Source organism: Phaenicophaeus curvirostris, chromosome 4 (assembly GCF_032191515.1).
Source record: "Phaenicophaeus curvirostris isolate KB17595 chromosome 4, BPBGC_Pcur_1.0, whole genome shotgun sequence".
NCBI lineage: Eukaryota > Metazoa > Chordata > Aves > Cuculiformes > Cuculidae > Phaenicophaeus > Phaenicophaeus curvirostris.
The window spans coordinates 65181121-65207970 of record NC_091395.1 but is presented as its reverse complement, the minus strand read 5'-3'; the positions used below and the strand labels follow the sequence as shown (position 1 = coordinate 65207970).

Sequence of the window (26850 nt, the reverse complement as noted above, 5' to 3'; positions counted from 1 at the left end):
AAAACCAGGCGGAGCTGGTGCGGAGGGGGTTTTTGGGGGCAATCTCTGGAGTTTGGTCATGCAGAGATTTCCCAGCACTGGTGCCGGTTTGCAGCCTGGTACCTGCTTTCCCAGGGAAAGCGGGGTGAGCTCCAAGAGGCTTGGGTTTGTCCAGCTTTCCCAGAAAACCTGTCTTTGGGCGTTGGGCAAATTTCGGTAGCTGGAGAGTGAGCTGCTGGTGGGTGTGGCGGCTTCCTGGGCAAACCAGATGGTTAAGGCGTTATTTGTGCCAGTGCTGCAAGGCTTGTGAGCCCTCTGAGGTTTCCTATTATTAAAAATAATCCTTTAGTCAGAATATTTGGTCGGGAGGGGAACAGCCTCCTTCTGAAAGAGGAGTTTTATGATGTCAAAGTGCTGCGTTTATGCAGTTTTCCACTATCAACAGGCAGCAGTGCCTGATGGCCAAGGCTGAGCCTGCGCGTTGTAGTGGCTTTTTGTGTGGTGGCTTTTTGTGTGATGGCTTCTCTCAGTTACTCTGGGCTGGGGGAGGCCCTGGCTACCCTCTGGATGAGTGTCAGGTGCTTTGTGCGTGGCTTGACCTTCATCTGCAGCTGGAGCGTAACAGGTTCCCACCCATAGCTGGTTGTTCGCTCTCCAATTTGGAGTAAAAGAAACTGGAAGAATTATGAGTGTTTGCCATGGAATCAACAGTTTGTTTTAATTTCTCACTTCTCACAAATTTTCATCTGTGTGCTGGTGACATCACTGGGAAAAAGAAAGCTCAAACCTCAGCCTGTTGTCTTTGAAATGGGATGTATTGAAGCTTCTATAAATGAATATTCATTAATGCCAGTGTTGAGTTCTGTGACCAAATCAAAGGCATAAATTAACATCAGCGAAGTTGGCAGGCACCAGACCTGGATTGCTTTTTTTCATTTTAATGTTTTACACTTCTGGCTCTTCATCTTCTCCAGCAAAAGTAAATCAGGCCCTCTGTGTTATACTTTGTATGCATTGCCCATCCCACAAGAGCCTGCTGGATCTTTCTGCATCTATCTTTTGAAAGTCCTGTTCTGGTGTGGTAAATTAGATGCTTCATCCTGCCACTAAGGACAAACAGTTGAGCTCTAAGCTTTCTGGGCTCTGAGGAAATGTGATAGTTCTGTAAAGTTATGCGACAACAATGGTGACAATGAAATCTTATAAAAATGTCATTTATTACTGTGCTTAACATTCCCTCCACATGCGCCTCTGCTGCTTGGAGCTACACCAGCTCCTGGATTTGTTGGAATAGTGGGAAAGTAGTTTTTAGCAGCGTCCTGTGTGCTGATGCTTTGCTGTGGATTTCCTCATACCAAGCCTGTATTGCAGTGGGGCCTGGGGCTGTTCTGAGCGAACGGGGAGAACAGCACCTAGCATCCTGCCACAGACACTACCTGTGGTTGGTTCTTGGCCGAAACATTGCTCCAAGAGCTTGCTGTGGGTTAGGCCTTTCTGTGAAGGAAGAGGCGGAGGCTGCTTTCAGCTCTGATTGGTGCAGGAACAGGTATCATTCATAGAATCATAGAATCACCAAGTTGGAAGAGACCCACCGGATCATTGAGTCCAACCATTCCTATCAAACACTAAACCATGGCCCTCAGCACCTCATCCACCCGTGCCTTAAACACCTCCAGGGAAGGGGACTCAACCCCCTCCCTGGGCAGCCTGTTCCAGTGCCCAATGACCCTTTCTGTGAAAAATTTTTTCCTAATGTCCAGCCTAAACCTCCCCTGGTGGAGCTTGAGGCCATTCCCTCTTGTCCTGTCCCCTGTCATTTGGGAGAAGAGGCCAGCTCCCTCCTCTCTACAACCTCCTTTCAGGTAGTTGTAGAGAGCAATGAGGTCTCCCCTCAGCCTCCTCCAGGCTAAACAACCCCAGCTCTCTCAGCCGTTCCTCATAAGGCCTGTTCTCCACAGTCTTGTGGTGTCCTTTCTGGGCTACTTTCCTTAGTGCATGTTGGCATAACTGCCTCTTTGTGCTTCGTTTGACCATGCCTCGCCTCCAGACCCCTTCAGATTATCAGCAGTGCCTGACTCATAACCCCTTCACCCTTTCCCTTGAAGCAGCTTCATTCTTACCTTTGCTTTTCCCCTTTCTCTTGGAAGTATCTAGAACAGTTGAGACACTGTGTTGCAGACAGGCCCCCTCTTTGGCACTGAGCATCTCCCTGGTCTCATTTACCAAATCTGCACCTGCCCCTTTTTAATTTTAGCCCCTGCAAAGTAATGCTTCTTGAAGTTCATCCTGTTTGTGACTCTCTCATTTTTCATTATGAGTCCCATGCAGCATCTTGGATGAGCGTTATGAGCTGAGTAACAGCACTGCTCCAGTGGTAGGTGCCATCCAGTTGTGAGTCAGACTGGAGAAACTGGGCCTCTTTTGCTGTAGTGGCTGTGGGAAGGACTTCTGTGTTTGAAACACCAGACCAGTCTGCGAGTCATTAAAATAGCAATGTGAGTAAGTGTAACCACTTTGGTCACATCCTCTGTGCTGCCTTGAAGTCCTTGAGGGGGTCTCACTCCTCTGCTTCAGGAGTGTTAGCTAGGGATGGAGCAAGGTCTGCATAACATAAGGGTGGCCAAGAATACATCTGCAGGAGCATATTTCTCAGGCTGTGTAGTATAGTCAGCCACCACATCCATTGCTGAGGTGTTTTTCTGCATGAAGTGGCAATCTTTTGTGCTTCGGTTGTGCAGGCGTGCTCTCATGCAGACCAGTTTTTCCAGGATACGTTCTCCTGATCGCTTCTTTTAACACTGTTGTTTTACTCCTCTCATGCAGCATATTACAGGGAATTAACAGGGGATGATGACACTGAAAGATCTGTTGTAAATTGCTTCTAAATTGTGTGTTTTGTTAATACTCCACACTTTCAAAGCAAGGCCTCAGACCAGGTAAACTAGAATTACACTATATACAGAGCCCCATTTAAAAATAAGCATGTGGTATGTCAAACGTTTGTTAGAGTTGTTTGTTCCAGTAGTGATTGCAACCGTTAAAATATGATCAGTGAGCTCAGTGAAGAGGAGGTGTGAAGACAACTCCATTGAGCAAAGGGAGAATAGTTAGTCACCAAAGCAAATGCAAGGAAAGACATCGAAGAGGCAAATGGTGCCTGAATTTTTTAGAAAAGGCAATAATATTCCTGGGAATGGTCCAAGAGTTGGCATATAAATGGGGGAAGGAGCTGCTTGGCCTAAGCTGGCAGACTGTAAGGCACTGGGAGACAGGGAGCTCAGAAATGTGGTGTTACATAGGAAGGATCTCACTATTGAGCTTAGCAAGTAAAGAGAAGAGCTGGCAAAAGATTAAAAAAAAACAGATGCAGAAAAATGAAGAGCAGCTGGAGAAATTCAGAGAAGTGGGCACAGAGAATAATTTTAATTGTAGCTTTTTGAATTGATTGATGTGAAGAGAGCCGAGAAGCAAGTAGGCTTTGGTTGAACATGCCAGAATACTTTGAGAGAGAATAAATATATTCATCGCGACTTTTGCTGTGTGATACTTGGTCTCAAGTTAACTGCCAAGGATCAAGATGGGAAATTCCTGTTTGACCTGAGCAAAGTGCTGAGGGAAGGTGAGGTGTTCTGGTGTAAGATGGTGAGAGAGCTGCCAGCCACCAGCTAATTCACTTTGGGCATCAGGGGTTACATGTCAAACAGATATAAGGAATGGTGAATACCTGGAATGGGGAACCAAAACCAAAGTCCTCATCTAGATGTGGATCTATTCTGTATCTCCCTGGCCATGCTTTTTCCCACTCACCTTTGTTTAACAGTATGAAGCTACACACAGATTTGTATGTGACTTGCAAAAAGTATTCAAAAAGCCTACTGAGTGGTGGGCATGAGAACAATGTCTAACATTATTATTCTGCTGTTGGTCCAAGATTTGGACTGATTTAAACAGTGGTTTTTTTTGTCCTATTTTAAAATATCAAGGCCTGGGACTTCTGGATCCTTTCTTACTTTTGAATATCTGCTTAATATGCGAAGTTTACTAGACTTGGACCCTCTCAGTTTACTTGACTGTCAGTGAACATTGTGAATTCACATTGTGTATTGCCATAGAGTTCGCAGCTCTGGAGATAGTTTAGCTGTTCCTGTAGACTTGTTGGACTTGCAACCACCATTTCTGTGATTCTGGGATATGACTTCTCTACAAGAGAAAAAGCGGCTGGAGTGTTTAAACCACTTGCATCTGGTGTCTTAAATTGCATTCAGAGTATGTCCTTCTGGGGACATTTCTATGGAGACTGATACCTTTGGCAGAGGGTCACTAAGAAGGGTTTGGGGCAGTGATTCCTTTAACTGCCACAGCATGTTTGTCAGTGCCTCTCATCAGGGTCTTCAGCATCACAGCTGGTACCACCATTGGGAGCTGAGCTGCATTTTGCTGGAAGCTGAGCGGGTTTGGAAAGAGGACAGTGCCTGTCTGGGAAAATAACTGATGCGATGAGGTAGTTGTTCAGCAAATCTGAATGTCCTTCTTACAAGTGCTGTGAGCAACCACTGCCAATGAACCACTTTCCTGACAAGAGGTCAGGGTCTCTGCTTTGCTGCCAGTTCTTTCATAAGTAGATTTATACATGTGGTAAAGGGGGGAAGCTTAATTTTCCTTTGTGGGATCCAGGAGAGCCCACTGCCTTGTGAGGCACTCAGGCACTGTGAGAGTTAGTTGGAATAAATCTCTTGCTGCTTTTGTAGGTATGAAAAAAATGGAACAGAGATGAACAGCAAAATAATTTGCAGGTTTCTAATCTTACTACATGTTAAGATGATGGCATTGTCCCTTAGGACAGAAAAACTTCAGTATTACTTTTGCTTATCGCTTGAAGCACTTGTCACGAGACAAAATATCAGTCTGTAGGGCATGTCCTGATGAGATTTAAGGCCTCAGCTCCTTCTTGTTTTCCTACCTAATAATAAATATTCCCATTCTACAGTCAGTGTAAAGTCTCCTGAGCATCACAGCTTGCTATGACTTGCAGGAAAAGTAGATATGTCAGACAACAGGAAAGCAAAAAGTATCTAAGTTTAAATGGTATCCACTGCTTTTAGTTGATCATTACCATTACTAACCTCATACTGAAGGACATGTGCTACTGTTCTGTTTCCCCTGCATCAACCTCCTCTCTCAGAGAAAGGATTCCTTATGGTCTTAGCCAGATTTTGACTATGACAGGTGCAAAAGCTGATGCGTCCTGGTAATGTGATGCAGTTTTCTGACTAGAACTTGGATAAAACTCATGTTCATTTTGGTGGCACACAGCAGCTAGCAGTACTGTAAGTTGCTGTTGTTTTTCCCAGGTTTAACCTTTCCTATGATTGCCTTGCTGAGATTTTGAGATCGGGTGTAATTGATGTAACCTGTGTGTAACCCAGGAGATGGCTATGACACCACCCAATGCAATGGGTTCAACTCTCCAGTCCATACTTGGGTGAAATGTCTCCTGATGCTGGTGAATATTGTCATCAATAAGATGTTTGTGTTTAGAAGGGACTTCTAAAGGCAAAGCAAATATGAAATTTACAGTGAGAAAGTCCCCATGGAGTTTGTAGCTGTAGGAGTGGCCCTTTTAGACTGTGCGATTAAGGAGTGAAATTGCTAGCTGAATAAAAAGTCAGGTCTCCAAAGGGGAAACAAAAGAACTTCAGATCTTTTAAATGCATAAAGATGAATGAGTATATTGGCTACAGACCAAGATACAGCATTACTACAGTCAGCATAACCCTTCCTAAATGAATTGCCATGTATCGGAGTGCATTTGTTAAGAAAAGAACCTTAAAAGCAGGATTCTTCATTATTGGCCTATGGGAAGTAGTGCCTCAAGGATGCAATGGTTTATAAGCAGTTCCCTGGGTTGATTCAGGGATCACCCCAGCTGAAAATTGCTTCCTAAGAAGAATAACCTAGCCGTGAAATTCAAAAGGAAGGATAGTGCTGATTAAAAACAGGTCTCCAATAAGCAGGCAGTTCTTAATTCAATCCCGTTTACAGCTCTTCGATTCTTATGAAAGGATTTTAAGTAAGCCTTCCTTTTGGGAAGGATGTCTGTCTTTCTTTGCCATTAAGCTTAAAAATTTTACTTATTTGTAACTACTTTGCTAAATGCACAGTAGTTTAACTATTATTGTATCACCACGGGGTCTGAATCCGACCAGCTCTGACCACAGACAACCAACTATATACTCAAGAGAAATATCTTCACAATCTTTTGTATATTATGGGGATTGCAGAGAAGCACAGAGGAGCTCTGAGGGTTTCCCTCTATTGTCTGTCAATGAGACTTTTCCCTTTGAGAAACTGCTCCCTTGCAGATTGACTTCTTGTGGAGATTTGGATAATCAAGGAGAACTTGAACATCGGCTTGTGGCTTTTGAACCTTTCCTCTAAATTGGGGATGCTGTGTCTTTCTAACTCTCAGCCGTCTTTTTAAAGCCTCAGCAACAAAAGACCCAAGAGCTAAAAAATTAAAGGTGAATGCCTTGGCTGCAAGCATGATAATGTAGCCTGATGCCTTCTTGTGTCTGTTGTTTAATCTGATGTCTTCTAAACCACATGCCTTAACTGGAAATACAGGTGGATTTGGAATTTAAACTGTTTTCAAATAGCTATTTAGCATAAAATCCTTAGCCATCTTCAGGGCCATTGACTAATCTGGATTTTAGAGAATACAGCTATTGTTGCTCTGGAGATGTAAGGACAATGGTATATTCTAGTCAGTCCTTAGAATTACCAAAAAGGATGAAATCACTGCCGAGTGTTTTCTTCTCCTTTAGGCCTGGAAAATCTGGGGCTGAGAGCATTGCAATGACTTTTTCAGTTTGCAACAGCTGCAATGCAGCAATTGTGAAAGTTCAACTCCAAGAATGAAGCAGCACTGAGACCCATATGCTAGATCTGTTATGTAAATTTCATTGTAGTTAAATTTTAAAGAAAACGGTCAATAGTTAAAAGGACATGATTTACTTTATTTAGAGATGAAAGTGTAATAGGTACACATTCCATTTGTGGAAGAAAAGCAATTGTAATAGCATGCATTAGAATTGCAGTCTGGACAGATGCTGCTGTTTGATGAAAACAGCGCTCTTGAGATCTTTTTGAATCTTTTTTTTTTTCTTTTTATATGGTTAGAATATCTAATGGCAGAGTCATTCTTCCTTTTATTTATTTATTTTTTTAAAAACTCCATCTTGTATGATAGAGGTGTGGTTTTCTCTGAAAGGAGCCTGTAGGCGCAGTACTATGCGTATTGATACTGAAGGGAAGTGTGTGATTTACTATAACTTGTGCTACGTTGTATTTTGACATGCCTGCCATTTAGTAAATCTTATGTCGGAAGATGGCAGTTTCTGTTACTATCTTTTTTCAATAGTTCCAGAATTAGGTTGAGAACTGCATGTATAAAACATGTATTGGAATTTTGTTATGTGTAATGTTTTTAGATACCTCTCACTCTGAGTGGAGTAGGTGAATTAAAAAAATAGGCTAATTTTAAATTTCCTTGCGATTGTTCCTGCTCTAGCATTTAAAATTGACATTTGGATTGTATTTTCAAATAACCCAGAGCAGAGTGCTTCACTGACCGAGAGAATTTGATTTCACTTGTAATTGTGCAGAGCTCACTGCAGAATTGGGGGCTACAGCAGGGCTCAGTTGCATCATCTGGCAATTTGATGCAGATGCTGCTTGTCTTTGCTGGCCTTTTACTGTTGGAGGTGTATGAAAATGTGGACATGCTTCACAAGAGCTGAGCCAAACTGATTTAAAAAACTCAGCAAGACGGGCAATTTGTACAAATTGTGCCAATCACCAGCTTACAGACGTTTCGTGTTGCTCTTACTGTAATACAACAATAGTTGTAAGGGAGTGAAAGCCACCGCCTCATGTCTGAGCAGCTGGCCCCTCCTCCTGCAGCAAACGATGCTGAGTTTATGGCATCTCCTTCTGCTGCCATGAAAATTACTGTCATGTCACAGACTAAGCTGTATAGCTTTGCTGCCAGATTAAACAGGAGAAGCTAGACCATGATGAGCAAAAAAAAAAAAATCACTGTGAAAGGAGTGCCCAGGTTTTGTAGGTGAAGAGCTGTGAATAATAGAAATGGCTATATCATACCCGGCAGCAAACTTAGCCAGGAGGTACCAGAGTGCTTGTAAAATGCAGCTGCAAGGGAGACAGAAAAATAAGCGTTATTGCTGTACTGATGCTGTGTCATAGCCAGGCACAAGGATTGGAAGCAAACAGTGTTGCATTGATGCATTCGCATCATTGCATAATAGATGGAGGAGGAACACGGTTGCTTCCACACCCTGCAGTGAATGCCAAGCAATGCCGTGGATTTACAGTGGTGCTTTCTGCACCTCCCATGTCAATGATGTCAATGGCAGATTTTTTTTTCCCCTTGAATCTTGGCACCCAGTGAATTGCTCAGTTTGTATGTTCAATGTAATACCCCTTTTCTATTCTGTTGTGTTCTGCTGCCTGTCCTTGGCTGACTGGCTGGAGGGAGGCAACTTTCACACAGAATCACAGAATTGCTTTCCTTGGCTTGCGCGCAGGAGAGCTGGGCTGGCAGCTTCTTGTGGCAGGCAATGCACTGATGTCTTGGTGTGGAGCTCTTAGGTTCTCAGTAGCTCAGGGCATCAGTGACTGAGACATCTGTCAGCTGAATATAGAGGTGACAGCCACCCTTTAAAGGCTTACACTATTGTCACCTCCTGAGCGGAGTAATGAGTGTGTTGCTTTGTACAGTGAGAGCCCCCAGAGGTCACCAGAATGGCTCAGGGTACATCTGAGAGCTAGGCAAAGGAAGTGTCCTGCCTGGAGGGATTTACAGCTGGGAGGGGGAAATATGGGCCAGCACTGAATGATTAATTAATGAGCTTCAGGTCACTCCTTCCTCCACTTTCCTGCTTTTTTTCCGGGGTGCTACAGAATGTGGCTATCTTCCAGCCTGGAACATTGTCCAGGTAGAAGAGGATTTTGGTCACTAGTTTTTCTGGACATTTGGCACTTGATAAGAAACTGTGAGCATCCTGCCTGACATCAGGCCCCTAGTAACTGATAAATGGCCTTGGCAATGCACAGCTGGGCTGTGTGCCCCAGAAGGCTAACCTCCTTCACAGACCCCATGTGTGCCCAGATTTCTGTCTAGGATTTCACTGGCACAAGTGCCTGTGACCTAAACCAGTGCAGGAGCTCCCACACATTGGTGACTGCGGCAGCAGTGCAGGGTGGAAGCATCCCTTTGCCTTCAGGACAGGGCTGTGCCTGTCCCTGACGCCTGTGCTTGGGCTGTTGTGGTGGATGAATACTCACATGCTGACCAAACGTTTGTATGAAAGTCCGGGTCCTGCACTTGGGGCACAACAACCCCATGCAGTGCTACAGACTAGGAGAAGTCTGTCTAGAAAGCTGCCTGGAGGAGAGGGACCTGGGGGTGTTGGTTGACAGCGACTGAACATGAGCCAGCAGTGTGCCCAGGTGGCCAAGAAGGCCAGTGGCGTCTTGGCTTGTATCAGAAATGGTGTGACCAGCAGGTCCAGGGAGGTTATTCTTCCTCTGTACTTGGCACTGGTGAGACCGCTCCTCGAATCCTGTGTTCAGTTCTGGGCCCCTCACCACAAGAAGGATGTTGAGGCTCTGGAGCGAGTCCAGAGAAGAGCAACAAAGCTGGTGAAGGGGCTGGAGAACAGGCTTTATGAGGGGAGGCTGAGAGAGCTGGGGTTGTTTAGCCTGGAGAAGAGGAGGCTGAGGGGAGACCTCATTGCTCTCTGTAACTACCTGAGAGGAGATTGTGGAGAGGAGGGTGCTGGCCTCTTCTCCCAAGTGACAGGGGACAGGACAAGAGGGAATGGCCTCAAGCTCTGCCAGGGGAGGTTGAGGCTGGATATCAGGAAAAAATTTTTCACAGAAAGGGTCATTGGGGACTGGAACAGGCTGCCCAGGGAGGTGGTTGAGTCACCTTCCCTGGAGGTGTTTAAGGCACGAGTGGACGAGGTGCTGAGGGGCATGGTTTAGTGTTTGATAGGAATGGTTGGACTCGATGGTCCAGTGGGTCTCTTCCAACCAGGTGATTCTATGAATTTTTTGGTAACACTAACCTCCACCTCCCTGCGAGTCAATGATGTTTGTGTATTTTTTCCAGCTGTTCATGGAAATGCATCTGTATGGGTAGGCGCACACAGGTGTTTGGTACAGCTGCTTTGGCTGAGGACAAGCCACCACTGGTTTGAAGCAAGGTGTATGAGGTAGTACTTCTTTGTGTGCTGCCAGGGTGTCAATGCAACACTGAAACATCACCTGGGTTGCCTGTGCCCATCAGCACCATGTGTAAATGTACCCTGCTTTGCCTGTGCTCCTGGCTTGCAGCAATCTGCAAGCCGACGTGCTGATGGCTCTAGGTGGTTGGGAAAAATTCCAACAAACCCCTTTTTCTTCTGAATTTGTTCATTTATTGGAATGGAAATGTGTGTCGGAAGTATTTCTGCACCTATCAGATCCTAATGAAAACTGAGCAAGGCTCTGTGGCAACCTCCCTGGTGGCTTTGTGGACTACCTGGGGAGCATCAAGATTGTGTTTTTTTGGCAGCCTCATCTCCCAAGGCTTCCTATTCCTCACTGGGGGGCAACCTTAGCCACAGGACCTGCCCCCTTTTGCAACGCTTTTGAACGGTTTGTATTTTCTTCTGAGCAGGAAAGTGTCAAGAATTAAAACACTGAAAGACTTCATAAAGTGCAGTTTTCTTTCTTCACCAGAATTTCTTAGACATTCTGAAATCCTGAAAAAGTTGAGACCTTGTGGTAAACATTCAGTAATCCTTTACAAACTAGAAGTAAGACTTAATTTAAAGGATGAGTCACATAATTGCGTGCTTTCTTGAAACTGGATTTGTATCCTTTTTAGTTTCAGATTATTCTGATGCCTAGTTTTGCCACCTATATATGTATATTTAAATATAAAACCATATAAAATCCTTATGTCTGCAATTATTTTTCTAGGCTTGTAGTTCTGCTTTATTTTAGTCTGTCTTATTTTCCTGGCCTGTTACAGTTTTTTCTACTTGTTATGCATCTCCTTCTTTTTTAAAATAAATCAAATGGAGAACACCTTGCTGAGCATGCAGATTTTTGACTCATTAACAGTGACAGATGCAGTGCTGTGGTAGTGTTCCCTGCCTGTATCAATAAGCTTTTGCCTCTTGTAATTGGACAGTGTGAATGTTGGAGAAGGCAATTGAACGAGCTTAGAAAGAGCTCACAAGATGGTGGTATCAGCAGGCAGTGTAGTAAATCATCGAGGTGGGAAGATGCAACTGCCAGCACGTGGCAAAATAACTTAGTGGGGTTCAGGTTGCTGATTCACAAGTCCTGCAATTACAAGTGATAGTAGAGAGGCTGGGGAGAAAACAGGGAGCCTGGCAAGTTCCAGACAGAGGACTTGAATTCAGAAATACTGTGGCCAGCAGGACTAGGGAAGTGGTCGTCCCTCTGTGCTCAGCACTGGTGAGGCTGCACCTTGAATGCTGCGTTCACCTTTGGGCCTCTCGCTACAAGGAAGACATTGAAGTGCAAAGGGCAACAAAGTTGGTGAAGGGGCTGGAGAACAAGTCTTATGAGGAGCAACTGAGTGAACTGGGGCCATTTAGTCTGGAAAAGAGGAGGCTGGGGGGAGACCTTATTGCTCTTTATGGCTACCTGAAAGGAAGTTGTAGTGAGGTGGGTGTTGATCTCCTCTCTCAAGCAGCAAGTGATAGGACAAGGGGAAATGGCCTTAAGTTGCACCAGGGAAGGTTTGGACTCAATATTAGGAAATACTACTTCACCAAAAGGGTTATCAAGCCCTGGAACAGTCTATGCAGGGAAGTCTTTCAGTTACCATCCCTGGAGGTATTTAAAAGACATGCAGATGTGGCACTTAAGAATGTGACTTAGTGGTGGACTTGACAGTGTTAGGCTAAAGGATGGATTCCATGATCTTTAAGGTCTTTTCCAACCTGAACTATTCTGTGATTCATCTGCATCATTTAGCAAGAGGGTGCCAGCATCTGAGGCAGGTCCCAAGAATGTATTTATTGTAGTTCAGGCCTTGGTTTCCCCAAAGGTTTTCTTACTGCTCCAGCACATGGAGAAAAGCCTCAAATCTTCTGTGTATGTTAGATTTTGTCATGGACTGTATTCTGAATGTCTTTTTCCCCTTCTTTCCCCGTCTAACATACACATTTCTCCCTTCTTTCTTTTTGTAGAATGATATCTAGAGCTATTGAGGCTTTGAACGTGCAAAATAGTTAAGTACAGGCTAAAAAGTAAATAAGCAACTTATAACTTACAAGTTATATTGAAGAAGAGTTGTAGCCCCCCTAGCTCTGCCCTAGCACTTTTTAACTAATAAGTTTTCAGCTATTCTGTACCATTGTCCTGGTTTTATAGGTAAGAAAACATATCAACATGTTTAATTGTTTTCTAAACTTGGAACGTGGGGCATGCGTGCTTTATGCTCGTGAGTCATCCTGTAATTAAACCAGCAATTGAATCTGGAGCGAGGAGTATAAAACATGGACAAAACGGAGAGTTGAAGTTATTGTTGAGTGAGTCAAGGAAATAATTTACAATAAATGGCCTTACTTTTTATATATGAGTGGGGGGAAAAAAGGGTTCTGGCTGCTTTAGTGTTTTCCAGCGTTCATGGTCACTTGGCAAAAGTGTTTCCAAAAGCATTCTGTACTAAAGTGACAGACCTGCTCTGTCAGTGGGTAGGTGGTAGAATGCTGGCGTTTGCAGTACGAGTTCCTCAATGAGGGAATTCAAATATCGGTTCTCAGGAATATGCAGTGTAAAATACGCTTTCTGTAAAATGGTGTTTGTTTTGGTTATTTTTTTGAGAGCAGAGTGTAGCTATTAGAATAGAGAAAAATAGTAACAGATTATTATTGCGAGCAGTGCCCCAACAGACTTGATATTTGAACAGTTCTTCATGGGAAAAAAGGTTTACTTTCTGGCACTTTAGAGGCAGTAGCTCTCTCTGCTGTTCATATGATATTTCAGATAAACCTAACTTTGGAGGCTGCACTCCTGTCCTCATTCATGGCGTGAGTGAGATATGGCATGGGGAGCCTTAGTACAGAGGCCCCCAGCTAACCAGCAGGTTGTGTCCTGCAGGAATCACAGACTAGAAAACAATTTATTCTGCATGCCCACTAGAAACTAGATTTTCTGCTATTGGTCTGTAACACAGGACAGGTGGTGCAAGCTGTGGTCCATGTCCCTTGGCTGCCTCAGCAGAGTGGCTCAGTTGACCCTGCTCAACTGACGTTGTTTAAAGCAGCTTACCTGGGCAGGAGCTGCTGCATTACAGAGTTCAGCCGCCTCTCCTGACCTTGTCCCTTCCCATTTCAAGCTCTGTTACTCTTCCAGGGGTACCAAGTGTCCCAGGTGAGCTCAGCTTGACCACTCCAGACTTGAGCAGTTTAGTCTGGGGGCTTCTCTTCCCTTTTGGCCTTTGTACAATGAGGTAGTAGTAAAAAGTGGATTTAGTGGCATTTGAAATGTTTCCATGTGCAATGAGTTCTGCTTTAACGAAAAAAAAAACTGTGATGACCATGAGGCCTTATGTTCCAATAGTCAGAAATTAACATTCAGTGAAATTATGGCTTTTGTCTCCATTGTTTATGTACCCACCTAAATCTACGGCATAGATCTTTATATAGCGTAATTGCTTTTTGGCTTTCTATATAATATAAATCTATTTGGTATCATTAATATTATGTTTATTTCAACAAACCCACATTTCTTCCTTTTTTTTCCCCCCAGAGTGACCGACTACTCATTAAAGGTGGAAGAATTATCAATGATGACCACTCCTTCTATGCAGACATATACCTTGAAGATGGACTTATAAAGTTGGTTTTTTAAAATATTGAACTTTTTTTGCATGCCTGTTAGTATAGACTACTGTGATTTCATGATAGTGCTGACCTGAAATCTTGCAGCCAGTGTCTCGGTTACCTCTGGACACGGGGCCATAGTAAATGAGAGTTTAGTTATGAAGTTCTGCCATTTTATCTTTCCTAAGATTAGATAAGTAGAAAGTTTTTTTAAGTTGGAGGTATTTGCTTTTCAAAGATTTCTACCCTAGTTTTTTTCAGAATAGTCAAGGCAAGGAGGCTCTCTCAAGAAGTAATGCTGGCCTTTCTGAGTCCACATATGACAGCTTTTTTCCTCACACATAATCAGGGCAAGTGCAGCCATGCTCTAAAGGATTGTATGGCACAGAAATATGCCCTGTGTTGTGTAGCATTAATGGGGACCTACTCTTCTCAGTTCCTCTGCTGGTTAATGCTGGAGTATGTTCTGTTCATACAAGATTATTATGCATTTCTTTTATGCCCCATATCTTGTTTAGAGAAGATAGAAATAACCTTAAATCTTCACCCAGTTAGGCAGAAAATCCCACTAATTTATGAGGATACAAACTACAGGCTCTGCAAAAGTATTCCTTAGGTGAAAAGCCATAAAATATGTGTTATTGATAGCCTGGAAAAGGGGAGCAGAGGTGCTTATTCATGTAGCTCTAATGGCCCTACCTTGACTTAGTGGAGATGTGGGTTTCTAGTTTTGCAAAGTTATATAGTGTGTACAAGCCCGCTGATGTATGCAAGGATCAAAGCCTTTATCTTGACTGCTAAATATTTTCACTAGTGATCTGGCAAGTTTGGTCTCTGGAGGTTACAATTTAATGCATAGGAACATAATTATGATTATCAGGTAAATAATTCATTGCGTACTTGTTTTCAGAGCTCCTTTTATTAAGAATATGCCATCAGATTAGAAGTCTTGATTTTTTACATATATGAGCCTACTTAGATTATTTGTGATTCAGGCTATTATAACAGAAAAAAAATCTGAATGCTTATATCCATGGACTATGCAGCTTACTTTTTAATACTGCACTCTGCTTTTCAAGGTGTAGTATTACTTGCATTGTAGAAATGGCAAAAGGAGCATATTGTTTTAAGTTGATAAGGCACAAAATTATGAACATGTGTATTTTTTTTTAGTAGCAACTGTCAACCTAGTTTTGCTCTTTTGATAGGCATTTTAGTAGAGTTTTTCTCTGCTTTTCTTTGTTCAGATGCAAATTTCCTAGTAACGCTTGTAAGCATCAGAACTGGTATAACAATTAAATGTATGAGATGCTGCGAGTCTGAAACTGCTGTGGGTTTTTGGCCTTGATTCCCAAAATGCAATGGTACTTTTCTGGGATTGGTCTCTCTTTGTTTCTTCAGCTGGAACCATCCATTGTCTCTAAATATTTAACATAGTTGTTAGATGTTGCTCAAGATCCTTTAGAGAAGGACTTTGAACCTCAGGTATCCACATTTCAGTTGATGCCCTAACTCTCCAGCTGCAGATCCTGCTGCTACTGCAGTACGCTCCACAGAATGGAGCAGCTGCCACACCACTCAGCCCAGAATAGGCAATAGTGTTCTGGTTTTACTGCAATATAAAAGATCTGGGTTAATTTTCTTACTCTATAGTGGAAACTGATTGGGAAATAGAGGATATTCTCTTGCTGACTGACAGAATGAAGTAGGGTCTTTTATGGCTTATGTCCTGCAGATCGTCCCGCAGAGAGGAATGTAGATATAACCTTGTGTGTGTTTAAAGATTAGCTGTAGTTGGGAGGATGGTACGTGATTTATCAATGCTCAGACTAGCTCCCCTCGGTACAAGGGAGCAGTAGTGCATGTGGATTTTTCGGAGTTGAAACTTAAGCCCTGCCCACTTAGGTGGTGGCTGACAAGCAATTCTCTGGTATCTAAATAGTAATTTAGATATTTAGTAATTTAAATGCCCGTTGGTACATAAATAATATATCTTGCTTGCATCTATCTTGTCTTTCATTTCCACAAGGAAATGAGCCCAAGTGGCAGGTCACGATCTGGTGCCTGCTGTCCTCTCCTCTGTCCCTGCCAAGGGGAAGGGTTGGGTCCCTCTGGGCTGGAGGGGACTAACAAGTGTGCAGGATGGGTGGCAGGGGACAGGGCAGGCAGTGGGCCTAGTTAGGGGGAGCCTTTAATGCCAGAAAGAGATCTGGGCTTGCTAATGGCAGAAATAACTCTACTGAGTTCTGGGGGAAGTTTTCAGCTTTCTCAGGTTAAGCTTATGAAGAGTTGAAACCTACTGTTTCCACTGTACTTTAATCAGATCATTTATGACAAAATTTACCAGCTTGTTTAGCTGAAGGTGGTAGACAGCATCAGCTTTCTGTGAGTCTGAATTTTCTAGTTGCTGGTACATCAGAAAACACAATCATTTGTACAGTGTCTAGAATAGTTATCTGTGTTACTGTATTTTTCACCCATAGGTAACTGAACCCCATTCTTATTAGCATACTCTTAGCATTAATGAATTAGCAGTTCTGGAATCCTGTCACCTTATCTCTTACCTTTGTGTTCTAGTCAGTCAGAATAAAAATAACCTTGAATGCCAGTAAAGATCAGCCTTCTCCTAGCCTTAACCTTGAAGCCAGGGCAAGAGATGAGAGGCTTCTGACAGGTAATGGTCCAGCATCATCCACACAGGCTATTTGGTCCCCGTCACTTCAGTATGGATGACTTCCAAATAAACTGTTAACTCAGCTGTACACTGAAAATAATGAGTAATGAATCATCGAAAGACTTCTGTACGTACTTAGCACTCTCTCACTTCCCTTAGAATATGCATTTTCTTGAACAGGGAACTGGTGGGTACTGATTGTGGGAGAAAATAAAAATAAATTACTTTTACATTTTTGTGCAGGTTTTCTGTAAGGTTGTTCTTTTCAGAAGGTGTGGTAGTCCTTGGACTGAAATTCTACTTTAGACACATTTAAAGGAGATTGATCATAGGAAATTTTTTTCCACAGTTCACTTTTTTAGCCACACACTGTACAAAAGTTGAGGATTGTTCTGATTAAAATCTGGGAGTGGATTCAGTGAATGAAAATGGGTACACCACCATTATTATCTGTAGGGTTACCTAGCTTTATACAGGCTTTCAGTGTGCTGATGTGTTGGAGTGACTTCTGGTATTCTTGGATTTTAACAGCAGAGAAGCTTCTTGCAATTCATTTGCACAATTGGATGTGCTGGGCTGCCACTGGTTTTTGCCTGTATATCAATTCCCTGTTTGTCATGGTGTCGTTAGTGCTTCTCACAGCTGTAACAGGTTATGACATGCTCCCAGTGCTGTGCGTGTTGATGAATATTAGACACCAGAAATGGAGTTTACGGCTTCAAGCTGTGATATTATCAGCTCTCACAAATAAGCCCTTTTGGATTTGTTGAGCGTTGAGTGGCTGAGACCCCTGCTCAGGATGCTGGTGGGGAGTTTGCTAACTGAATGACTGTGCTTCCCTCCAGCCAAAACCCAGAGCACCGGGGGAGCCAAGCTGCAGGAGGTGACATTTTTTGCATAGCATATGAAACAAATTTGTGACCTCTAGGGGCTGTTTATTAACTCTGGCAGTTTGGCCAAATTCCAGTGTGAATAATTATCCCTGTTTTTTCCACTGGTTTTAATTAACGGTTATATTCATTTTCAGTTCTAGCTTGTTGCTATTGGCTGTTAATCAGTTGCTGTGTTTTGCTCCATAGGTGGGAGTTGCATTTTAATATGGGAGAAACAGATTCAGCAGATGTCTGGGCTATTTGTTTAGCTGTGGATAAATGTTATTCTATCCTAGACAAAGGAAATTAAGACAAGGACTGTGTCTCTGTAATACAAGATAAACTAAATGAATTTAAACTACCTTAGAGTTATCTCTAAGCCCAAATACATGATGATGTAAGAATGCAGAGACATGATTTGCACATAGGCCCATGCCTTTTCCTGTTTGACACCATGTAAAATAGACAATAATAGTGTAATGTGGCTTTAAAATTTAAAAGTTAATTTAATCATAGTTGTGTCCTTGAACGCTAAAAGTATTTGTTTATAAGTGTCTGGAGTTTGCTTGATATCAGCATGGGGGACAAAGTAATATTTTTAATAGTGCAAAAAAAAATATCCTGTTTTCAAGAACTGAAGGGAAAAAGATTGCAGCAGTTAATTAACATTTTTCCATACAGATATGTAGGATTTTTAACTTTAAGAGGTGGATGAAGCATGTATGACATGGTAGATTAAAGGTTTCTGAGTCTCTTTAACATGTATTTCTGTATCTCAGGATACTTAGTTTTCTTTTTAAGGGTTGGTTTGCATTGCTTGGTTACACAGTGATTATAACTCCTTTCTCATGTGCCTTGTGCTTCTACCCTACATTTACAATTCCAGCTTGCTGTCATATTTGAGCTATGGTTTTTTTGTTTTAAGAACTTAAAATACAAAACTGGAACCCCCAAGAGAACATCAACTGTATGTATTTGTAATTGTTTAAAGATAGGAAATGGATTAAAAAAAAATCATTTTTTTAATGCTGCATTTTCTTTGGCCGCTAGGGCAATACAAAGCAACCCAAGCAGATGGCACAGCTAGGAAGGCTCACAGATGCTTTGCTCTGCCAGTGCCATGCAGAGCAGCCAGAGTGGGTGTTTGAGCTTCACCTTTTCTTTGGGGTCCCAGTTCTTTCCCTATTACCTCTTGGTTCCTCTCCCCTACATGCCTCAAATAGCATCTGTCAGCTATGCTTCTTTGTTTAACTAAAATAATATTGGCTTTCCTTGCTGCCCAGGCAAATAGGAGAGAATCTGATTGTTCCTGGAGGAGTCAAGACCATAGAGGCTAATGGGCGCATGGTTATTCCTGGAGGAATAGATGTCAACACTTACCTACAAAAGCCCTACCAAGGAATGACTGCTGTTGATGACTTCTATCAAGGCACAAAAGCAGCCCTAGCAGGGGGCACCACCATGATCAGTGAGTATGAGCTGAAATAACTCTTCCAACCCCAGGCTAAAGCTCGTGTAGCACGAAGCTCATGTAGCACGTGGGGGGATAGCTATAGGAGGCTCCATACCAGTTTTCTGAGATCTTTTGCAATGAATCTTCAAATTTCCGGGCAATGTGCTGGAGATCCATTCATCGTTGTCACCCAGCATTGGCCTGAATGTGAACCTACCTTCAGAAAGAAACCGCAGCATGGGAAGTTGTCCCTTGTTTTTTTCTTCTGAAATATAGGACACACACAAGGTTAATATATCTACTCTTGGGATTTTTGAAAAAGTGTAATCAGTACTGAAAGGTGTGGCACACAAAATCTGACAAAGATCTGGTCTTACCACCTAGTGACAATTCAAGGGCTTTGGAAGTAAAAAGATGCTCATTTATAAACATGGATTTGGTTCATGCAATTGAGGACGTCCTGGAAGTCTTTCTTGGTGGAAGGGAGAAGTGTTTCTAGCTGTTAAAGACCCTTCTTTTGTCTACCAAATAGCAGGACAAGATTTATCTCTTTCCTAGTAGCAGTGTCTTAGCCCTTGATTAGACATGGTAAGGCAGTTGTTCAGGTGACAAATTTTCTTACCTTCCTTGAGCAGAGGAGCTTCTCAGTAGGGTTTTACTCCCACTGAATTGGCGTGTGGGGTTTTTTTTTGCTGAGTGGTATTAGGTATATTCAGCAGCAAACATTAGCCGAAAGGATCTCTGGTAATAAGCAAAAAATACAGCTGTTGATTACTTTTAATTATTTTGTTAATGTATATTCTTTATTTGAGGCTTCCTATGCAGCATCAGGTTTGCAGATGCCTCTAGCAAGTCCATCTTGCTTTGTTTCCATACTTACTTTTGACTCAGCCATGAAAAGATAAATATAAACACATAAGTAGTCGTGTCTTTGTTTTATGTCAGTAAACATTGTGGCGTCATCAGATGTAGGAGGCCTCAAGACGGTGTAGATGCATGGTTACAATGCATTCAACCTGCCATATGGTGTGGCTGAGTGTTTGTGCTCTGTATCATCTCTGTTCAGACCTTTGGCTATATTCCTGGTTCTGGCTGCTGGGAAGCATTTGACATCTCCATTGATAGACTTGGTAAGGCAGGGTAGGCAAATTCAATGACTATGAGGCACTGGTTAATAATAATGCTTGGTATGAAATACATAGAAGTGAACACATCAGTCAATAAATACAGCTAAGTCCAGAACTTGTGGTCTCTTATAAAACACTAAAGGGAAAAACAGGTGATCCCTGTGCTGTGAGATGTTTGAATCTCCCACTGTGTGTGTGTTGATACTGCACAAAGCAGGTTGCCATACTCAGCTTTAGTATAGACTGTCCACATGCTCGACCTGAGACAGCAGAACCTGGTTAACATTCTAAAATTAAAGTGTGCACACAAACTGCCTCCAAGGCTGCTGTTTTGGCTGAGATGCTGGAAGGCTGCTTACAGGCACTGAGGAAATCTGAACAGTGTGCAGTCTGGGTAAGAGACACTGAATCTCTTTTTCAGTTGACCACGTGTTTCCAGAACCTGGATCGAGTTTACTGACCTCCTTTGAGAAGTGGCATGAGGCAGCTGACACCAAATCCTGTTGTGATTATTCTCTCCATGTGGACATCACCAGCTGGTATGATGGGATTCGAGAAGAGCTGGAAGTACTGGTTCAAGACAAAGGTTAGTGAATGAAAATTAGTATGTTTTGATTTTACTGGAAGTGAAATTTTCAAGTATTTTAATTAATGCATCTTCCAGAACAGAAATGGACAGGTGCTGGTTATATTGCCAATGTTCTCTACTACCTTGAACTTTTGTTTTCACTTGCTCTTAAGTAAAATGGATCTAAAACTTTGAACACAAGTGCTAGTCAGCAGCAAGGCTGGTGGAAGGAGAGTGTTTACTGAATACAGGCATGGAAAATTAAGGTGTGTGTTTCGTCAGATACAAATGTTTGACTTTGTTTGTACATGTCGAAATAGGCTCAGACATTGTATAGTTAGGTTTTATTTTAAGGTAAAACTCTGGGATCAGCAATTTGGGTGATCAGCCCAGTCACCTTAGATCCTCTATTTCATTAATGAAGACAATGAGACATTTAAAGATAGCAGTTCAGATTTTAACTACATTGGAATTGGCCCATGTAGCTGCCTCAAATTAAGGCCAAATATGAAGGGCATGTGTATCTGAGAAAGTTGTCACAGGCTATGGCTCATTTCTCAGCGATGGCGTAGGATAGTTTACTTGTGAGATAAGTTTGTTGGTTTTTTTTTGTAAAGCATGCTAATATTTTTAAAATAGGCTGAAGTTATTAGAAAAAAGCGATGCTAAACTTTGGTTCCTAACTTTGAAAAAATGTCCTGATTTTTTCAAGCACTTGGTCTCCAGTGGCTTTCCCTGAAATTACTAGAAGGTGCTTTGTTTTGGGACTTAGGAAAAACAGGTCATTTATTTAGGAATCTATTTAAGACACTTATGGGCTTGATTCAGTTCAATTAACAAGTCTCCTATCATGTGGGATGCTGTAGGTTACCCTGTCTGGACTCCAGCTACAAGTCCAGAACAGCACAGGTAAAACCTCTCATAAATCCTTGTCTGTACATGCCAGCTCAGTGTGGCAGTTTCACATATGGATTGTATCTTGGTGGCACCAGGTACATATGTGTGGGCAATTGAATCTAGCCTTCAGAAAAGAATTTTGTATTCTAGTTCCTTACAATTCTGCTTGACAGCATGGATTTTTTTGTCCAGAAACATATTTTTTAAAAATACTTTTCACCTGATAATTTTCTGGAAAATGCATGGGTGTGAATTAGGAAATATTTTTGAAATCATATTTATTTACCATGGGTAAATTACAATGACGCTTGTGTAGGGAAGTCTGAGAGTGATGTGTATGCAGCATCCTTTGTAAGGTGTAGTGCTAGTGATGGCTTAGACTTGAAAGATTCTCTTTATATAGAAATGTACTGTCAAAGTAGGAAAACAAAGCAAAATCCTGTCTTTGTGAGAGCAGTTATTAATTGAGATACTGTGGAAGGGCAGTTATGTAGGGAAAAATCATGCTGTATTGCAGCATGCTAGCAGTACATGTGCTGTATAACGAGATTTTAGGCAACAAAATGCTTCAAACAGCAAGATTACACATAATTTAGAGAAACTGCAGCTGGTCTTACATAGGTCTTTATAATATAGGTGGTTTTTACAAGGTGTTGACATCTGTCAGCACTGATGGTGCCAAATCTGTGCTGTTTCCCTGCTCTCAGCATTAACAAGGATATGCTGCTGTGCATTGGCTGACTGTACTCTCAGACAAGTTTACTGTGCCTTGTTTCAAAAGTTAGATACTGTTTTCCAGAGCTCCTGGGTCACAGATGGCTCAACACTCCCAAATTTGCCTGAGGGCTTACATTAAAAGCCTGGTGCAGACAGTTAGGTTAATAGTTCTCTCCAGCTATAGAAATGTGAGTTTTCAATATAAATCTGACCTGCCTTTCACTGTTCAGGGGAAGCAGGAATCTGATCATTGGTTCCTGAACTGGGATGTGTGATTGGGGCCCTTGGTAGCCTCTTTGGTGGCGACAGTACTTGGAGGTTGTCTTTGTTCTCACAGATGCAGCAGTATGTCTCAGGCAGTCAATGTGAATTACTCTCATGTGTTAGGAGACACAAGGTAAGGGAGAGTATGAAAGCATAACAGGAAATATTTCAGTGTGGCAGAGGCTTTCAAATTAATGGATAATATTTGCTGATAATTGGAAACATTTGAGCCAGCTGGTGCAAATAAACTTGATGTCAATGGACTGACAATGGTTTTCATCAGCTGGAGATCTGGGTTGAATTTGTTCTGGGCTGGTTGTCTGGTGTGTGAGTTAGTCAAGTAATAGGGCTCAGTTAATCATGTTTCAATGCTGCATGTGCCTAATGGAACTTCAACATGAATAATAGGGTAGATCACAGAGCTTCTGTTGAGGTGCCCTGTCATGAGATAAAATTGAATAATTAATCAGTTTTAAATCAATACAAAACTAATTCAAGGAGACAGGCTTTGGAAATGTTTGGATGTCTTGTAGAACCAAATGACCATTATAAAGAATCAGGCTTGTAGCATTTTGGCAGCTAGTTTGGGAATGTGTTTCTTCCATATATGCAAAGGAATAACGGCCTGAAATGTGTTGTCAGGCACCTCACTTGTCCCTTAAACTACTGCTTTTTGTTACTGTTCAAAAAAACGCCCATAGCACTGTCTGAAATTTGGAGAGGATCCAATTGAGTACTCCTGGTGTGAGAGCAAGCAGGACATTAACAAGAATGTAGTATGTAACAAATGTTAAGCATTAAGGACAATAGGCCATGGACCACATCTTTTGAAAAGCCGCATATTTCCAGTGAGTAGTTCAAGACACTAAACTCAGGTGTCGGGCAAAGAATCTAATCTTGGATACCTGTATATGTAAATTGGTGTTATTTTCCCTCAGTATCTTGTAAAAGCACTCTTTTTGCTAGGCAGGATGGTTCAAACCATCTCTTGTGTTAGCTGTAAGGGCAGCCTGTGAGATGCCCTGCCACTTCGCAAGTATGTGATGTGGTAGCTGAGGGTGTGGGTGCACATTTAGTTGGGAGCTCTGCTTCTGCACTGTGGGTGCTGTTGTTAAGGGACAGGCTCAAGATTCCATGGTGGGTTCCCTTCTACTCTCATTGACCTCAGGAGAACATAAATGTGAGTGGAAGCAAAACTCACTGTTGTTTTACCCAGGTCAGAAAAAGGCCTAAGAAGATACAGAGGCAATAAAAGAAAAAGGGAGAGAATATATATTACTTGGGTCAATGTATTTCTTCTAGCCACAGTACCCAGAGAAAGCTGTCTTGTCTCCTCTGGGACTGTTATTAAATGAATTACTTTGTCTAGATCCCAGTGGATGAAGGAGAGCAATAGGTAATCCAGCTCTTTGCTCACAGAGAAAAGTGTACAGGAGGATTCAGTCCCATGCCATCACTGAGGCTAATCAGCATGGCTTGGACCAGCCTTGACACGCCTCTCGTTGCTTCATGTGTGCAGGGTCACCCATGCAGAAAGGTGGCTCCCAGGTGCAGGTTACATCTGAGACGCTGTGTGGGTCTGTGAAGAGGAAACAGAACTTTCCTGCAAGGCCAGGTGCCAAGTCCTGCACTTGTCCTGCACACCCGTGCGGCCTGGCAGAGAGGGACCTGGGGGTATTGGTTGACAGCCAGCTGAGCATGAGCCAACAGTGAGCCCAGGTGGCCAAGAAGTCCAATGGTGTCTTGGCTTGTATCAGTTGACCAGCAGGACCAGGGAAGTGATCATGCCCCTGTACTCAGCATTGGTTAGGCCGCATCTCAAATACTGTGTCCAATTTTTGGCCTCTCACTACAAGAAAGACATTGAGCTGCTGGAGCTCGTCCAGAGAAGGCAACAAAGCAGGTGAAGGGGCTGGAGTACGAGCCTTATGAGGAGCAGCTGAGGGAACTGGGGTTGTTTACCCTGGAGAAAAGGAGGCTGAGGGGAGACCTTATCACTGTCTACAACTTCCTGAAAGGTGGTTGTATTGAGGTGGGTGTTGGTCTTTTCTCCCAAGTGACAGGAGGAAGAAAAGATGGGTCTTTTCTTCCCAAATGAGAGGAAATGGCCTCAATTTGCACCAGGGGAGATTCAGATTAGATATCAGGAAAAATCCTTCTCTGAATGGGTTGTCAGGCTCTGGAACAGACTGCCTAGGGAAGTGGTTGAGTCAACATTCCTGGAGGTATTTAAAATACGGGTAGATGAAGTGCTCAGGAAGATGGTTCAGTAGCAGACAGGTACATTTGGACCGGATGATCTCAAAGGTCTTTTCCAGCCAAGCGATTCTGTGATTTTAGGGCAGGTCAGGCAGATGCAGTCAGTCAGAGGGGAGATGGTGCAGCAGGCATGAGGCTGTAAGCACTGGTCTCGGGGAAGGCGTAGTCAAGCTTAACCTTGTAAAGAAGGGACATACTAAGTACGTTGAAACTGTGTAATAAGGAGTAGGCTGAGGGATTACAGTTATTAAAGCCCATGCGTGTTTTCTGGAAACTTGGGAAATAAGAAAATAGGAAGAAGGATCGGGCAGGTGGCTGGCGGGGCTCCACGGAACAGGCTGGATTTGCCCAGCATGGAAGTCAGCAAGGAGGGGCTGGCTTCCACTTCGTATTTCTCCCTGGGCTGCCTGGACTTAGCAGAAAGATAATACCAAGGATCGTTTCAAGGTTTTATCCTGCATGTATCCTGGGGTATTTTAGTCTTGTAACTGTGAATAAAAAAAATCTCTGTGTGAGTGTGAACAGCCATGTCCTTTGCCTGAGGATATATTTGCTAATTGTAGACCCATAAAGGAGCTATATCTTTATCAGAAAGACTTATTCATTTTGCGTAGACTACCTGAATAACATGAACACCTCTTTCTTTTTCATCTTGCCCCAGGAAGCACAGTTATCATAACAGCTATTTTGAAAGGCAGCATAAGTGGCTTAGACAGCTTAGAATTCACTTTCTTTTAAGCTAGAAAACTCTGAGATCAGTCCCTGTGCAACTGTGGATGCTGTCAGTAGACTAAAGAATAGGGCAAATTTATAAACTAATATGAATTCATATGTACAGAAAATATGAACAGAAGATGTTTGGAACTCCCATTCCTGTTAGAATATGAAGCTGTGTAACTAATCCAGTCTTTAAAATAAATAGCAAAACTTAGAAGGATTTAAATACAGTTGGTTCTTTGCAGCCAACACTCAACACTAGCATTTCTTACTGATTTCTAGATTTTGGAGCTGTCATCTTCCATGGTCTTGTACGACTGCCAACATAAATCCTTCCATCTGTGGAAGGTGGAAGGAGAGTTATGATGAGCTGCTCTTGTAACTCGTTTCAGGCGTTGCTTCCACTCCTTCCCAGTGTCTGCCATCAGCTAAGCTGGGTGCTTTGGGCAGTGGGTCAAGTAAAAAGCAAGTTTCTATGCAAATTCAGACACATAGTTCTTACAGCTTCTCAGCACTCTGTGGGGAACCTTTACTACAAGTTTATCTATTAAAAAGCACAATTTCAAGTCAATCTGAGTTGTTTTCCTGATTAGCTAAAGAAAGCTAAAAAGAAAACTATTGATTCACAGAACTTTACATGAGTTTTTTCAAACTTTACATGCTTGCTTTAGCCACTGTTGCTTGTCTGTGGTTTGGCTGCAAGCAATCTCATCTGTGGTGGCAGCTGGGTTGCTCCAGGGCTGAACACAGGCAATCCACAAAATGCAATAAATTCAATACAGACAAGAGGGGATTCAGGCTTATAGTCCTAGTAGCTGTAAAGCACCTGTGGGGCCATGCTTTGTTTCTAACAATCACTAGTGAAAAGCCTAGTCCAAACATAGTCTCTGACTACTTTCCTGAAGTTTTTTTTTCAAATACAGTTTAAGAATCCACTTACATGGCAACGCCTTTGAATTTTGTCTTGGAACAGGTGTGAACTCTTTTCAAGTCTACATGGCCTACAAAGATCTCTACCAAATGTCTGACAGCCAGGTATTGCTCTGTTTTTGCTGTGATCTGTTGTCTTTTCTGTGATCTCCCTCTTAACACTGTGAACTCCCTCTATCTTAGTTGCTAAGATTGAATCACAGAGAAATATTACAACTGACCTGAGTGGCACTGCGGAAAATGTGCAATGGAGAAGCTCTCTCTGGAGGGTCAGTGCTGAGCAGTGTTGAACATCTGTATGTGATCCTTCAAGGGTCATTTGCCTTCTGCAAAGATTATCTTGTGTCTCCCAACACTGCAACTGCTCAGCACTGCTCAGAATTTTGCTATGCACTTTATTTTGCCGTTACCTTTCAAGAACTCTAGGTCAGAGAAGGAAGAAAAGACAAAGCACTTGAGGCA

The 26850-nt window shown here is 42.6% G+C and overlaps 1 protein-coding gene across 2 annotated transcripts in view; it reads left to right on the top strand.

Moving 5' to 3' along the window:
* CRMP1 (collapsin response mediator protein 1) overlaps positions 1-26850 on the top strand; it is a 50727-nt gene that overhangs the window by 3673 nt on the left and 20204 nt on the right. For both annotated transcript variants that reach the window (XM_069856312.1, XM_069856313.1), the window contains exons 2-5: positions 13837-13925; positions 18740-18924; positions 20458-20622; positions 26432-26493. In XM_069856312.1, the coding sequence (XP_069712413.1) occupies positions 13837-13925; positions 18740-18924; positions 20458-20622; positions 26432-26493 (501 nt within the window). The remainder of the gene's footprint in view (positions 1-13836; positions 13926-18739; positions 18925-20457; positions 20623-26431; positions 26494-26850) is intronic.